We start from the raw sequence: 16710 nt of genomic DNA, 5'->3' as shown, positions 1-16710 counted from the left end.
GGGAAATGACCTCAAATTGCAGAGGACGCCTGAAGTATGACGCATATGTCTGCAGTCTCCTTCATGTCAGTCCTTTTCTTCATCCCCTCCTCCTCCTCCTCCTCCTCCTACTCCACCATGCTGTCACTGGTGCCCCATCTTTCTAATATGGAATTGCCTTTTTCCACCTGAGCCCCCTGTGTAGGGGAAATATGGATTAATGTGCATAATTGCACACACACACACACAAACAAAGCTAAATTTTAAAACACACAATGCAACTTGCACAAGAGTGGAAAAAAACCCCACAACAAAACCACAAACATGCAGATTAACAGGCTCGGAAATCTGATCGAAGGGAGCAGCAAGTGCAACTTGCATCTTTAATCTACCCAATTTGTCAGAGTCCCGGTGAAAGGAATGGCGACACGACAGACAGAGCTGCTCACGTTTTATTAGGCCCTGTGACGTCTGAGGCACGACTCCTTAGTGACGCGGGCTTTTCCGAAGGAGCGGCATTAGATTTAGACACTAAAGTGCCTTTTTGTTATCTTTACATTTGTGCCCTTTGACTGTTTTTTTTTTCCTTGGTGTTTCATTAAACGTCCTCCACTGTCTCCCAACGTGATCAGGGGGAGGAAGTTTCTATCTGCGTCATTTTGACGTACAAGTTCCACGTGTGATAAATTGGACAGGATGGAAAGTACCAAGTACTTTTAGGGAATAGGGATTCTGTTTAGGATGCGGGTGCAGCACTGAGGTTATTTCAATAAGAAAAAAAAATCTATCTGCAGCGACAGCTCTAGTTTGTACATCACCATAACCTGACAGATAAATTCTTGGGTATCTGATTTCTAGCAGTAGAACATTTTTCATACTCAAGAGTACTGATTAAACCCATCTCGCTGATATAACCTGTTGGCTGACATCCTATGTAAATTTTGCATCTTCGATATTACCTTTTTGAGTTTTCGCTTTTCTTTGTTGTAGTCACCGACAGTATGCAAATGAGATGTTTCAGTATGCGCTTGCCAAGCCCTAACGCTTTGAAAATGTACCCTAAATTGTCAAGAGGGGTCGACGGGAAAATCATCCGTTTTCCACCACTTGTGAGAAGCCCAACTTCAAAAAATGGCGAAGATGACACGTTGGGTCTTAAACCGAGTGCTTTTATGGTGGTCGTGTTCACATTCGGGACACTTTCAGCACAGCCGTGACTTTCACTGGGGCCGTTCCGATGCCAGAGGAGTTTCCATCCAGAATATAATACCCAATCCTCCTGACTTTAAGTTGATCTCACTTTCATTAGTTTTTTTTTTTTAGTTCCTTTACTACATTCTGCCGAGGTTCTCCAGCGACCTTGACAAAGTCATAACAACCAAAAATACACCCAGTGGTGCTCCTCTCTCCTTATGAATCTCTGCTGCCGTCTCTTTGGCTGTACTCCACCTCGGCCGTCTCTGCAGCTTCCTCTCTGACCTTGACTTTCGGTCTGTGACCTCCAAGCCGTCTGACTGGCAGCCCTCCAGATCCTCGTGGAATCTAATTGGCAGATGTCTTAAGGAGCTTCAGCTGTGATGGGCAGTTCGTCATCTTTGCTTCAACGGGAACCCTTTCTCATTTTCTGACAGCTGGCCAACCTTTACAGTAATACTCACACTGTGATCCTGACCCGCCCCCCCACCCCACCCCATTTCCTTCCTATGTACCCATCACACTAGCAGTTACTCCACATCCACTACTTGTTGACATATGAATATCGAGGGCCAATAAATCAGAACAAAACCTTCGCATTATACTGAACATGACAGCTGTCTAATTGTTGGCTGCGGAGATTAACAGTTTAGATTACACATGGAAGAGGAAACACCGAGGGTGGTCTGACAGGACGCGGAAGCGGAGCAGGCTATTCTAACTTGCTAGCCCATGCAGACCGGCAGTTCTGACAGTCATCCTGGCTGGCGTTTGTTCCCTTGGGCAGTGATTGTTTTGTATAGTTTGGATATATGTGTTATGTTGGATATGTGTATTCATGTAGTTCTGGTAGTTTTGGGATGTGTTTTTGTCTTTGTGTTGCACTCCTGTGGGCTGGGGGAAACGGCATTTCCCCCATGACAAATGACAAAGAAAGCGTTTCTGATTCCTGACTTGTGGAGCAGCATGTGGATAGTTTAGGGGTGGGCAATCTTATCCAGAAAGGGCCGGTGTGGGTGCAGGTTTTTGTCCCAACCATGCAGTTACACACCTGATTCCACTAATCAAGCAGCCTCCGCTGTCTCCAACTTCTGCTGAATTGGTTAATGGACAACTGCTGCCACCTAAAGCTCAGAAAGCATACATAGACATTATGTATTACGTCTATGTATGCAGACATAGACGGGTGAGAAATGAATGGAAGAACCTGAATGCTTGACCCCCTACAGTGAGGGGGTCCATGGGCACTGTTATGCTGTGGGGGACATTTTTCTGGCATGGTTTGGGTCCACTTGTCCGTTTATAGGGAAGGGTCACTGCAAATCAATGCAAAGTTATTCTGAGTGATCATGTCTTGATGCATGCTCAATAATCCAGGCAAGAAAATCAAAGAAGGTTGAATCAGTTCATCTGGTTATTGACAGATACGTGTCATCGCTCAACTCTCCTGTGATCTGAGTGATCACCTTTATCCTATGATGAGACATTTCTATCCTGATGGGGGGGTCTCTTCTAGGACGACAATGCCCCCATCCACAGGGCCCAAGGGGTCACTGAATGGTTTGATGAGTATGAAAATGATGTAAATCACATGCTATGGCCATCACAGTCACCAGATCTCAACCCAGTTGGAACACCTATGGGAGATTTTGGGCCGACGTGTTAGACAGTGCCCTCTACCATCATCATCAAAACACTGAGGGAATATCTTCTGGAAGAATGGCGTCCATCCCTCCAGCAGAGTTCAGAGACTTGTAGAATCTATGACAAGAAGCACTGAAGCTGTTCTGGAGGCTCGTGGTGGACTAACACATTACTAAGACACTTTATGTTATATTTAACTTTAATTTGTCGCACGTCTGTATGTAGTCGTCGAAATTTAACTGCTGACTCTGCCGCAGCCTAAACCCATCCCTCAGGGTACCCACGCTTTTTCAGAGATCATTTACTAGGATAGGGCAGCACGGTGGCGCAGTGGTTAGCGCGGTCACCTCACAGCAAGAAGGTCCTGGGTTCGAACCCCGGGGTAGTCCAACCTTGGCGGGTCGTCCCGGGTCATCCTCTGTGTGGAGTTTGCATGTTCGCCCCGTGTCTGCGTGGGTTTCCTCTGGGTGCTCCGGTTTTCCAAAGACATGTAGGTCAGGTGAATCAACTATATTAAATTGCTCCTAGGTGAGAACGTGTCAGCCCTGTGATGGCCTGGTGGCCTGTCCAGGGTGTCTCCCCGCCTGTCACCCAGTGACTAATGGATAGGCTGAAGCATCCCTGCGACCCGAATTCTGATAAGTTGCTTGGCTAATGGATGGATGGATTTATGGATTTTGGATTTCTTTGACATTTTCCATAACTTTTGCTTGGACGTACAAGACAGACATTGCTTACGAAAGGTCATCTTATTCAGTATTAACTACCTGTAGAAGCCTCAACAGTTTCTAAACCACACAAACTGCAAACACTGATGTGACATCTCAGCTGCAATCTCAACGGGTAAAAATACAATTTCATTACCCAATTTCACAGTCTTCCATGACTTCCCAGGACATTTTAACAGTTTAATAATTTTTCCAAGCGTTTTACATTACTGGAAAACTAGTCCATAGATTTCCAGGTTTTCCAAGACATGTGGGAACCCTCTCCTTTATGGTGCTAAAACAGTATAATGAAAGGTCCCTTATTGTTAATTATTACTATTATCATTATGGAGTTGTGGGAAAAGCAAGGCACATTGTGGATCATAAAACATTGTACATTCTGTGTTGTTCGCTTGTGTTGCCATATTTGAGTGACGGTGTGGAGGTACGGGGGAACACCTACAAAAGCAACCTACAATCATTATGTGCACTATAAAAAAAGAGCAATAAGGACAGTAAACAATATAGGATATAGGGCGCACACTAACAAACTGTTTTTAAATTCACGAGCTGAAGTTCATGGACCTGGTAGAATTCAAGACTGCACAAATGTTGCACAAAGCAAGATATCATCTATTTCCTGGCAACATACAACAATTGTTCTCAGATGGGGAGGGCGGGGTTCAATTTAAGAGGAAACTGAATTTTAAGAAACACTGTGTTCATACCACTCCCAAAGCATGTGTATTTCAAGTTGTGTTTGTGTAATGGTCTAGATGAAGAACTCAAGGAAAGCACAAGTTTAAACCAATTCAAAAAGAGGTACCAAAAATTTGTTTTAAAGAGGTACAAGCATGAGGAGGAGGTTTTGCTCCTCTCATGACCACGACAACCATGGTGGATGCTGTTATTGTTCATCTTCTTTCGGCTTGTTCCCCGTTTCTCAGGGAGCAGCACATTTTTTCCACAGCGGATGTTTGCCCTCCATAGCTCCCTGTCTGACGCATCCCTCTCCTGCAGTCCCACCCTCCTCAATTCCTCCTCTATCTGGTCTCTCCATCTTTTCCTTGGTCTTCCTCTTTTTCTTTTGCCAGGTATTTCCAGGTCCAGTACCTTCTTCCCTGTATAGTATAGTCTATGCCTCCTCTCTGTACATGTCTAAACCATCTCAGTCTTGTCTCTCTCAACTTCTCATCCGTTCCTCTGATCTTGAACGTAGCTCTCACTTCTTCATTTCTCTTCCGGTCTTTTCTAGTCACTCCCAAGGACCAACACAGCATGTTCATCTCTGCTACCCGTAATGTAGAGTCTAGCCTCCCTGTTGTTGTCACTGCTTCCATACCATAGAGCATGGCGGGCCTAACCGTCGATTCGTATACTTGGGTGGTGGATGCTGTTATTGTTTTCTTTTTTTTTATGGTTTTTATTTTTATTGAGTCATTCTGAGATAGATATTGAGAATGACATACTCTGGTGTGTGAAAAACTATGTTTATTATTTAGGTTCATCAACTGAGCATTAGAGAGGGGGCAGGAAATTATAAGTAGTAACTTCCTCCTGCTCCTTTTCCAACATATAATATTTGTTGGATTCTCTGTTGAGAATTCTTTCGTTGAATTCTTCTGGTTTTATGCTTGGTCATTTTTTATTTTATTTTGCATGTTCGAAATAAAGACATTTGATTTGGTTATTATTACAAATGTTCACGTTTCATTTAACGAAATTACTCGAAAATAGCAGGTGGATAATGTCAAGATTCAGTGCAGGACTTCCACTCAAGCAGGAAATTAAATTTGTCAAGCCTGACATTGGTTATTAAAGCTACAGTGTATTAAGCTACAGTGTATGTGTAAATCTCTATGACAGTTTGATAGTTGTATAGATTTTATTTTACTTCACTGTACACAATACCCAATACTACACTTTAGGCACAATAAAAAAACTATGATATATATGTGTGTGTGTGTGTGTGTGTGTGTGTGTGTGTGTGTGTGTGTGTGTGTTATGAGTGTAGGCAGTCCTCTATGGCTTGTAGTTCCTGTAGTTCGGGGCAGTCGGGGCCAAAGTGGAGGCACAAGAGTGGCCTGACTTTGGGGATGACAGACAAGGCCGATCCTATGGCACCACTGGTGGGACAGGAGATTAGAGGGTTCAAAATGTTTTAAGGACCTTTACTTCAAATACTGTCGACAGTAAAATGAATGAGATTATGAGAATACCAGTCAAAGAGCAACCAGTTTTACAATGACATCAGGAAATATATTTCATCAATCTATATATCCTTGTTTAGTTGCACTACAAAGTGTGATCACATTACACACAAGAGGCTATGAGGAAGGCGTTTCTTGAAATATCTGAGTAGGCCAGATGCTTATTTATTCTCACCTGTTGAAGTGTAGTTGAGCAAGTTTGAAGAGCTGTCGACTTAACTCAATACTGTCCTCCCCGTATTGGGAGCCAGTGGCGACAACACTTTGCTCCATCTGGGAGGCTGCACTAGTCCAGTCACCTACAGAAACACAGGAGGGGGAAAAATGCAGTAAGGCAACTCGTCAAGAGTGGCACTCGGGCCTGCTGAGCATTCTACTGTAGTTTTGTTTCTCTGTCCTCTCAAACACTTCCTTTTTTTGCAAGGGACCATTAGAGCTGTGACCAGAAAAGGGAAGGGAATGGAGCTGAGCAGACATAATTCAGGGGTGTTTTGGTGCAGTATGCCCATTGGCGAGACAGCAGTCAGCCTTGGCTTAGTGGTCACGAATCGGTAAGTTGCCAAGGCAATCAAACAGGGTGCTCTGGAGTTTGTATGGCACATTTACAATTGTGAAAGGGACTTGGCGACTGGCCACTTGAAAGATCGTAATATACAAAACATGATCACAATATGACTATTGGGCTTGATGTAGTACATGTCCAATAAAGGTGGATCTAAATTTTAAGCGGACACCACGCATGCTTCAGAACCATCCTCGGGCGACCGGGTAGCATAGCGGTCTATTCCATTGCCTACCAACACGGGGATCACCTGTTCGAATCTCCGTGTTACCTCCTGCGTGGTCGGGCATCCCTACAGACACAGTTGGCCGTGTCTGCGGGTGGTAAGCTGGATGTGGGTATGTGTCCTGGTCGCTGCAGTAGAGCCTCCTGGTCAGTCAGAGTGCCTGCGGGGGGGGGGGACTGGGGGGAATAGCGGGATCCTCCCATGCGCTACGTCCCCCCCTGGCAAAACTCCTCACTGTCAGGTGAAAAGAAGCGGCTGGCGACTCCACATGTATCGCAGGAGACATGTGGTAGTCTGCAGCCCTCCCTACATCGGCAGAGAGGGTGGAGCAGCGACCGGGACGGCTCAGAAGAGTGGGGTGGTTGGCCAGGTACAATTGGGGAGGAAAAAAAAGGGGGGGGTCCTATTCTCACCCAATGTTGCGTGTGCTCTGGCCATGGCATCTGCCAGTTCCCCTTGTAGAGGATGGGTCTCCGTAAGGATCAGACCAGCCTCATGACTCGTCCTTTGCAACAACCTCAGGGCCTCATCTAAAACGAAAGGGTGCATTACAATAAAAAGCTCATGTTTGCAACGTCTTCAAAAAAAAAAGAAGAAAGAGAGGTTCAAACAGACTAATTTCCGCATTTGCATACTGGCATTGTGATGAGGAAATGTCATTGTGTGATATAAAAGTTTTCATTCTCACACACACCTGGCCTGTCTCTTTCCATGAGGTCCACAGCTTTCTCAAGGTGGTTCCTGACCTCCTGTAAGCTACGGCTCACTTCAGAGTCCGACATGGACAGCCTGCAAGATGACCGCAAACATACAAGTCCGGGTCCTCTGTCCTTACCGCGTCTCTGAAACGAAGACAGGATTTGTCAAGTGAGCTGATTGTAACTGGCAATAATAATGACACGCCGTAAACCTTGAAAGGTTGAATTTATCGAAAAGTATAACAGAACGACCACACATCTGAATCGTACGTCACAAAATGTGTGTTTTTACTGTCCATGAATTGTAAAATTAGACTATAGGCCCATCTCCCATGTAGAAATGCCACTGAAAACAGTCAAGATGGAGATACACGATTCAAAACGAGCTGTGGAATAACGCTTTCTTCAAAATAACAATCTTGATTGGTAATGTTATCACAATTTCTGGCAAATTGATCAGGATAGTCATTCCAGTAGGACTGCGACTGACAATTATTTTCATACTCAATTAAATCTGTTATTAATTAATCAATTAATCATATAGTCTGTTAAAAGTAAACAGTACTGATGAATTCCCATCTTAAGTTTCCAGAATCCAAAGTAAAACTGTTTACTTAATCTGACCAACAGCCAAATAAACCCCCAAGTGTTCATTTCATAACGATACAAATCAGAGGAAGGCCAGCAAACCTTGTCATTTATGACACTGCAACCAACAAGCATTTGGCATTTTTACTCGATAAATTATTCGAACAATTAATAGACCACCAAAATTGTATTCGATTAATTTTCTATTGATCGACTAATTGATTAATCAGCTAATTGCGTTGTATTAACTCTCAGATATCTGTCGCTTTGGATAAAAGTGTCTGCTAAATGAACTTGTAAATTGTAATCATTTCAGCACTACATTCCATCCATAATTATGAAAGTTTACTGACAAGTGATTCTGTTCAGTCAAACAGTTCTGAAGGCTGCGAGGAACAGAACAATGGAGAGGTTAGAGCTAATGACAGAAAGAAGAGTCACAACAAAAACAGCAGTGAACGCTTACTTTTAAAGGCCCTTTGCACTTGCCACACTGGAGACCAGAGTCCTTTGGCCCCCCTCCTAGTCCTGGCCCCTGACAACTGCCCTCTGACCCTTCATCCTCCTGCTGCAGGTTGCAAGCTTCACAGGTGCACTCAAAGTAGTATTGCTCCTGGAGAAGGCGCTGACGTTCCTTCAGCATCATCCTACTGCTGTGAGGACCTGAGAGAGGTACGGCAGGCATTCGTGAAAGCATCATCCAACAAGATTGTTATTAAACTACAGTGTAGATGGATGTAACGAAACACACACACACACACACATACGATGCACAAAACTTTGGGTGAGGCATTTCCAGAGCTACCTCACTTTCCTGTCTTGGTGGATCTATTCTACATAAAGACTTGTAGTATATCTACTCAACTGGGATCGCTCCTCTGTTGCTCTCCCTGAGCTTTCTTCCTTTTTTTTCCTCACTGTTAATGGTTTTTTTTAAGGGAGCTGTCCCTTATCCGATGTGAGGGTCTAAGGACAGGATGTTGTACTGCTGTAAATCCCACGGAGTCAAATTTGTAATTTGTGATAATGGGCTATACAAGTAAATTTGACTTGACGGTCACTTTGTGACCTAAAGCAATTATGACAAAGGCAGGCATTACCGCATAGTACCCTCTCTTACCATAGCAATGCAGGACTTCTTGACCACGGCTGATAACTCTGGCTGCTCTCACTGAGATGGTGATACCGCTGGTGGCACCGCCACCAAAACCAGCCACACCTTCATCAGGATCAACAGATGGATCCAGGTCACTACCGGCTCCAGTACTGAACACAAGGCTGGTGTTTGGACGGCAGGAATGATTCAGAAGACTCAGTGTTGGGAACAATGCCGTGGCAATGCGGATTTCTTGGCTGGACTGCACAGCTGAGTTTGTTCCACCTGGAAGATGCATAGGGGATATGAAAGGGAAGGTCACTATGGTGCAAGAAGATGCATAGTATGTGATGCAAGTGTTAAACAGGAAAAAAAAAAGCGCCGACATTTAAACAGAGGGTTGTATGAATGCTAGCAATATGGTTGCAAGTACAAATCCATGAAATCACTCATGAAACCCAGGATGTTGTGAGTGACCGCAGACAGCGATTCCAAGGCTATTAACCAATAAACTGAAAGTATTTGACAAAACACAAGCCCCCTTTCAAAATCTCACTTATGAGATTTTGAAAGGGGGCTTGTGTTTTGGTTTTGCTGACATACTTGCCAACTTGCAAAAAATGTGCTCTTAACCCTGGAAACTTGTTTTCGGTCACTGATCACATCTTCTACTGATTCAATGGGCCGTTACACTATGGTGACCCAGATTTAAAGGGTAAAACAACCTCTCCTCTCTCATATCTGACCACAAGTCGTGAGGTTGTTCACTTTGACAGAGCTGTATTAGGACTAGGTTATAACTGTGGTGGTTGAAATTCAGTGGCATTCCTCTTTAAGGTTACTTAGTCACCTGTATGCTGGATGACACTCACAGCCTGGGCGTTACACCTTAGCTGCAACATGTGCCTCAGAATAGTACTTCCTAGCAGCCATGGCTCTGAGCTCCAACCTGCAGTTCCTGTCTCATCTGCAGGACCCTGTGACTGGCTGTTTGCTGTGCTGGATTTGCTGAGGTCCCAAGATGCAGGTGGAGGCCGTGTTCTGATTAAAATCAGGTAGAGAGCTGCTGTGGTAACTGCCCAAAGGAAGCGCAGAATCGGGCTGTGGGAATTCAGGTGGTGCATTAAGTGGTAGACGTTAAGATATGGGTCACCGTGATATGAGGCTGAAGGTTCCGATTCTCTTGAATGAAATGGCACCGAGTCATCTTTCGACCCTTTATGGTTCTTGTCTCCATTTGGCTCTCGAGCCTTTTCCACATTTCTTAGCCCCGCCTTTACAGTAACCCGAAGAGCCAGTTGTGACATCAGCCCCAGCACCATCAGCTCTGCCCCAAGTGGACACTCCCAGCGGTGATGTTCTTCCCAGGCCTCTCGCTGACACCTACTTGAACAGTAGCGGCTGTAACTGCACTCGTCACACGGCACAGGGCACACCGTCTCCCTCAGACATCTGTGGCAGCACCTGTCCTCTGTTCCAAACAGTCCTGCATTCTCTGTCTCGTTTCGTTTTTCCTTCCCTTTCAGTTCCTCTGTGCCTGGTATAAGGACAGAGCTGTATGGCCTGTCTGTCAGGATCACCTCCCCAGCAGCTATCCTCTCTGTAACCACCAAGTGTCGCCCTTTTTCTGGGCTGAAACACACAGCGGCTTGAGGAGAGATGTGACAAATGAGATTGACGTTATCATCTATGTGATCAGTGGTTGGCTTTACATTTAGTCTTTCTCCTCTCTGTGGTTCTCTTTGGTCCTCTGAGGCACATTTGGGATCATCCTGGTTTCCTCTTTGAGCCACCGAGAGGTGATTGAGGCAGTGCAGGCGGCGCTCCTGCAGTTTGTGTTGGAGATGAGATGGGTAGCCATGTTTCAGGGCCCTGTCGATGTCATTGAGGGAATCCTATGACCAAGCAAAAAAAAGATCACAGTGTGAATAACCGAGGATGTTCAACTTGTCAGTAACATGTAAAGTAGCTGGAGGTTTTAGCTACCGATCCAACCCAGCATTTCGGCCACCAGCTAATTACTTAAAGGTAGAACGAGTAGGATTTTCCTAAAAATCAGTGTCTAGACTCGTGCAAAAATAATCCCTCTCAATCATCACTGATGACCTACTAGACATGTGTGGTGGTGTCTGAATCTGCAAGACCCTGTCTTCTGTCTGTATTTTTTTTACATTTCTTATTTTGCTGTGTATGGGACGTTTCAGGGTGTTAACCTTTGGGCAACAGGACTCTATAAGAAGGCAGCGGTCAAGTGCCAGATTGAGATTGTAAGCATGCACACAAGCTTACGACAATGGCGGACACAGCGTCGAAAAGACACAAATATAGCGAGGCAAAACGCCAAGCGGACAAAGCTCATTCCAAAATGAGAGTGAATCTGGGGTTGGCTTTTACCCGCTGGCGAGCACTGAAGGAGAGGATGGAGATGAAGAGCAACGCGGAGTTGGCCTGTACACTGGGATGTGTTCTGTCAGCTGTAGTCAGGGGGCATGTCCTTCTGGTGACGATGAGCCGGGGGGAAGCAACTTTGAATGTTTTGTTTACAAAATGGCAATCGACAAATCCTACTCATTCTACCTTTAAACTTCATTTTTCCATTATTCTGAAGTAATTTGATGGAAGGGAAAGAACGCGATTCACTCTTTTTTATGGTTTTTATTATATGTTATCGTGGTTCAGTTATCAAGCAATCTACATGGCATCTGACATGGGTAGCTGTTTATCCGTTAAGTGTGATAAGTGTGCTGGTATTAATAGATGTCAGTAGTAAGAGTGGCCAGTCATGAAAATCAATAATCAGCGCACTTACTGAGGAAAGGGTAAACAAGTTATAAAACTCGAGTGTTACAGCTTAACTCTGGCCTCTTTTAGTGGAGATGCACGAGCCACTTTTTTTCAGTTCTGATTCCGATACCTGAATTTGAATAATCTGCCGATACCGATACCAGGGCTCTTTTTTTTCTTGAATATATTATTATTATTGTTGTTATTGTTGTTGTTACTGTTGTTGTTTCTGTAGGTATTATGTGTAAGGTTACATGAGGCTGTAGTAAACCACACAGCACTTCTTATTAAAAGAGCAAAAAATATACAAAAATATATTAATTTTAAAATGCATTCCAAAGCAATTTATTTGAACTGTAGTTTAGGTAGGCTTCACATACAAACAGGAGTAGGGGTGCAAATTGCAATGGCAACTCCTTTAATGTGTTGGTTGACTTGAAGCGTCAAACTGCTTTTTTTTCCCCTCTCCAATTTACCCCCCCCCAAAATATATATATATATATTTAACAAAAAGACCTATCCTGCAGTCATTTCATGTTAGAATTCCAGAAAGATTTATATTTTTGTGTTGGTCAAAGACATAAATCAACACTGACTGTGGTGTTCTGTAAAACCAAGTGGAAATAATGTTGCTCCTGACTAACCAGGTGTTAAGGTGCCTGGTGATATACACCCTGTCTAGCCTCGCACCACTGACGCTGTTCCCTGAAACCTTTACCCATATGTACCGTATTTCTCGGACTATAAGTCACTGGTTTTTTTGTTTTTTTTGTTTTTACTCATCTGGCTGGTCCTGCGACTTATATTCCAAAGCGACTTGTACGATGTAATTTTGTTGCACGAATACACCGCATTTCAACTAAAGCCACTATTTAATCTCGTGACTCTGAAAATACGGTACCACCCTTAAAAATGCGACTAATACACCAAAGCGAATTATATATGTCCCCCCCCCCTCACAAAACACACTTTTTGCGGAGTGCGACTTATACCCTTGTGTGATTGGTAGTCTGGGAAATATGGTACTGTCTGGTGTTTGAAGTTTTTATCCTCCAAGCATTAATTAAATCAAATTGTGAGAATAACCTGGATAGTGATGGAAGATTGTAAATGTGATTCTTCCCTTGTTCTGTCCAGTGTGAAATCTGTAGTGCAATGCCCATCCCCACCCATGTCTGTGTGTGTTTCCTGAGGAAAAATTATATCAAAAAGTACCGGCTCTCATCTGCCTACCTCTCCCTCCACTAAAGTTTAAAGACCCAAAACTTTAAAATTTGCATGGGGAAAAGAAAGATGAAAATCAGAAAAACAAACAAATGGGACAGATAGAAAGAAAATATTGAGTGAATGACCTTGTGATTCATTACAATTATATGGTGTTTTTTTTCTCAAGGCCTTCTTAAATGATTGCACTTTTTTTCATCTAATAAATCAAACCCTACAAGTTTTTGCAATGCAGTGACAGTTTTGAGAAATTTAGTTTTGTCCGGAAAATAATCAATTGCTCTGAGACACTTGCCAAAAGTTTCATCCAAAAAAACATTGATTTCCTCCAAAGTGTGCAGTTCACTGTTTGATCGCTGGGAATCTGTTACTGTACCATCTGAATCAGAATTGTACTCTATTTCCTCCTCCTCCTGGCTCTCTGTGACAGGCAGGTCCACCGCTGCCTCCCCATCACTCTGCGCCTCCTGCCTGGGCTCGGTTGCAGCAGCTGCTGGGGAGGTTACGCACGCAGCAGCGCCACTAACTCCATGCACTCTGGTTCCCTCTGATACAGTTACTATGTCACCTATGGCCATTGTATCTTTCTCCAAATTACTATGGTGTTTAGGGATTTTGTGGGGTTTCACTTGTTTCCTGGCAGCCATTGGCCTCAGCCACCTAGTCGGCGGCTCCCGCATCCACCACTTCCTGCTCTCTATGTGGGCAAGTAAAGCGCTTGTGTCCCACATTCCTGCACCCAAAACAGTTCATACTATTTGAACTTACATATGCCATCTTGGCTATGGGCTTAAAATTGCACTATTACATATTTATAATTCATAAAAACATCAGACTATGGAATCTGGATCGGTCGTGGATCAGTAACGTCAGTCCGATATCCATCAGTATCGGCACCCAATATCGATAATGGATTGAATTGGTCCCAACTCAACTTCTTACAACCAAAATTGTTGAAATTATTTTCCTTAAAACTATATTATGCAGTATACATCAAGTTCATTCATTTAGGCATCTAATATGTACTAAATAAATGCTGCAAAATATTACTTTATATATATACATATTGTAACATGCATGGATAAGTAGACACGTTGGTCCTTGACTAACGGGTCGGACCCTTTAATCAACTGGTTAACGTTGTCGCTTGCGGTGTGGGAGCCACGGGTTCGCGTCCCGGCTGTGGCGACGGTCTCCCAAACTGCCCCCCCGAATTCACTACAATATATACATACATAGTCTATAATTTCTGGGCTGTCCAATGTTGAATAAAACATTCAGGGAAAAGAACAAAAACAATTGTCTTACTTAGAATCAAGGCATGCCCATGAACTGTACAGTGCTCACCGAATCAGTTTGTAATGGCACTACAAATCTTGAGCCAAAATGTCTCTTCACATTAGGACATGAAAGCATGTCCAGTGGCAATTATGTCTTACCTGGTAGCGCTGCAGATGGAAGAGCGCTGCAGAGCGGTTGGCGTAGCACAGAGACAACTGTTCTGAACTTTGGGGAGCGAAGCACACACCCTTTCAAACAGAGGAGAGAGGACAGAGAGAAGTGAGTGTTGAAGGAGCAGAGCTATGTCATTTGCTAATGACAAATGCTAATAATTCTTTGCATTACAACATACTGCCCCCATTTGTGGCAGTGACTTTAAGGGGCCTCTTGTAACATTATGAACCATTGGCTAAATACAATAGGTTATAGGTTATCTTAAATGTAACGTACTCAGGTAGCTACAATAACACAAGGAAATGATAGATGACCATTTGTGCCATTTCACCATGAAATATAGCCTATACTACAGTTATGAAGGTATGCTTCGTCTTTAATAAGACCACTATTTGTATATTTTTAGTCATCATCGGTTGTCCATAGTCATAGGTTGTCCATGAGTTTTACCTGACTGAGGTGGCAACCCTACCGATGAACATGCTATTTAATTTCCACTGATTTCTTTTTTTTCCTAGAGATTTTAGCACTCAAAAAACTGTCTTTAAAACTTAAGTCATCAGTTGAAACAAGCACAGTAGTTACCATTCTCCAAGCGTATAGCAATTTATATGGAGCGATGTAGCTTTTCTCTTGGAACGCTTACTCTGAGCGGTACTTGTACAGATTTGAATTGTCCTTTTACTGGCAATACGACTCGAACAGCAAAATATGGAATATAGTCTCCACTACACCTTTGAGTAGTGAAGGGCAGCTGCAGTATAGTCTCTGGTCTTGAAGCTGGAGTTACCCCTTCCCCTACATTGAGTTGCCTCATCTGTGTCCTTGTGTACAGAGAGCTGCTTGGAGATGCTCTGCAGGAAGCCCAGATCCTCATGGCTGACAGACAGACAGCAGAGAACAAGCAGCCAACACACCGCTGCATTTAGAAGTCACCTAACATGTTATCAACAACTAAATCACCGTTATAACCACGTTAATGACGTGTAGCACTGACTTTACTGCTGTCTGAGTGGCAAACAACCTGTTGATTTGGGTGTGCCAGTTTTCTCACGCTTGTCTCGTTGCAGTTCAGCACAGTTAAAGGTGTTTTTACCGTATCGTACCAATAACACGAACTTGGGTGTGACGACGTGAAAGGATATAATTGAAATTACAGGGCTCGTGTCAGTCACCACCACAGTCCACTTTACCAAACACTAGAACACGAACTCACGTTGTGTGGGTGAGGGCACATTTGAATACGTCGTCTATGACCATCAGCGAAGCGAATCGCTGTTTTAGGTCAGAATCGAGTCCGGTCCATTTCTGCGCAACGTGGTCTTGCCACTGAGGACGTGGGAGATCCATCACAATAAACAGCGCAAACTCATCACCCCCTGATAAGAAGCACACGTCACAGCTCCCGTCCGCGACCGTCTTCTTCCTCGTTTTGATTGGTGGTTGGCAACCAGCTTAATCGTGCATTACCGCCACCTACCGGACTGGAAGATGAAACAGCATATTGGCAGACACAAAAAAATCTCTATGAACCATGTTTCCTTCAGATAGTTCATTAGGTAACTGTATATTCCCCATGCTGCATCTCCATGGGCAGGAACTCAAACGACCCTTATTGTGCAGTCTGTATATTAAACGACAAATTTCAAAACTAAGATCTTGTCTGCACGATTTCACAGATGTAATGCTTGTGAGTGCTGCCCAACTATCAGATGCAATTGGTGCATTATTTTTGTTGTTTTCTTATAACCATTGTCGAGCTAACAAAATAGCTAGGAGCTCAACTGCATATTCTGATAAGTGATCTGTGGTTGTTTCCTTAATAGCTACCTCACATCGTGGGATGAAAACTGCAGCTCCTGTACATCCTGTCTCAGGGTATTTTGAACCATCTGTAAATAACACCAACTAGCTGCAAAGTGCTGCTCAATGTAATTTGGTGCTATCCTCCCAGCAGATCCCCATTCAGATTTCTTCCTCAGTTGACGCTGTATATTTAAATCTACTGGTGGCATCACAAATAACCAGGGAGGAATAGCTGAAGATGGGACTGTTGGACTGTATTGTATGTTTCTTAACACTCAACACGCTCTGCTTTTATATTTCCTACCCATCCACCGTTTCTAAAATTATGACCCTGCAGATTAACCCAGAATGTCAGCATAAGTTTCACTCTTCTTATCTTTAATAGCAGTTCCCCCATCTCAATTTATATGGCAGCTACTGGACATGACTTATAAATGCTCCACTGAATTTTTACTGAACTGCATTTTTACTAACGATTCTACCTTTTCTAAATTGCTGACTGCTGTTTCTCTTCTTGGTGTACTTCTACTCCGATTC

At 43.6% G+C, this 16710-nt stretch overlaps 1 protein-coding gene across 1 annotated transcript; it reads right to left on the bottom strand.

Moving 5' to 3' along the window:
* Positions 1–5001: 5001 nt before the first annotated feature.
* Positions 5002–15768, bottom strand: smyd4 (SET and MYND domain containing 4). Its single transcript, XM_056285246.1, has 10 exons — positions 15584–15768; positions 15102–15246; positions 14352–14441; positions 9755–10799; positions 8929–9189; positions 8275–8471; positions 7217–7364; positions 6936–7052; positions 5910–6033; positions 5002–5650 (listed from the first exon to the last, which is right to left on the bottom strand). Exons 1-10 carry the CDS (start codon positions 15715–15717, stop codon positions 5527–5529), a joined length of 2385 nt encoding a protein of 794 aa, XP_056141221.1. The 5' UTR covers positions 15718–15768; the 3' UTR covers positions 5002–5526.
* Positions 15769–16710: the final 942 nt, after the last annotated feature.

Source organism: Lampris incognitus, chromosome 8, assembly GCF_029633865.1.
Source record: "Lampris incognitus isolate fLamInc1 chromosome 8, fLamInc1.hap2, whole genome shotgun sequence".
In the NCBI taxonomy this organism is placed as follows: Eukaryota; Metazoa; Chordata; class Actinopteri; order Lampriformes; family Lampridae; genus Lampris; species Lampris incognitus.
Note: the sequence above shows the minus strand (reverse complement) of the source record. Positions and strands in the feature narration are given on the sequence as shown.

What these genes read in the sequence shown, in the direction of transcription:
- smyd4 (XM_056285246.1), bottom strand. Translation starts at nt 15,717, where the DNA reads ATGGATCTCCCACGTCCTCAGTGGCAAGACCACGTTGCGCAGAAATGG. An exon ending in CATGGAAAGAGACAGGCCAG is followed by an intron (nt 7,053 to 7,216) that starts GTGTGTGTGAGA and finishes CTTTCGTTTTAG; the next exon opens with ATGAGGCCCTGAGGTTGTTG. An exon ending in CAGAGCACACGCAACATTGG is followed by an intron (nt 6,034 to 6,935) that starts GTGAGAATAGGA and finishes GTGTTTCTGTAG; the next exon opens with GTGACTGGACTAGTGCAGCC.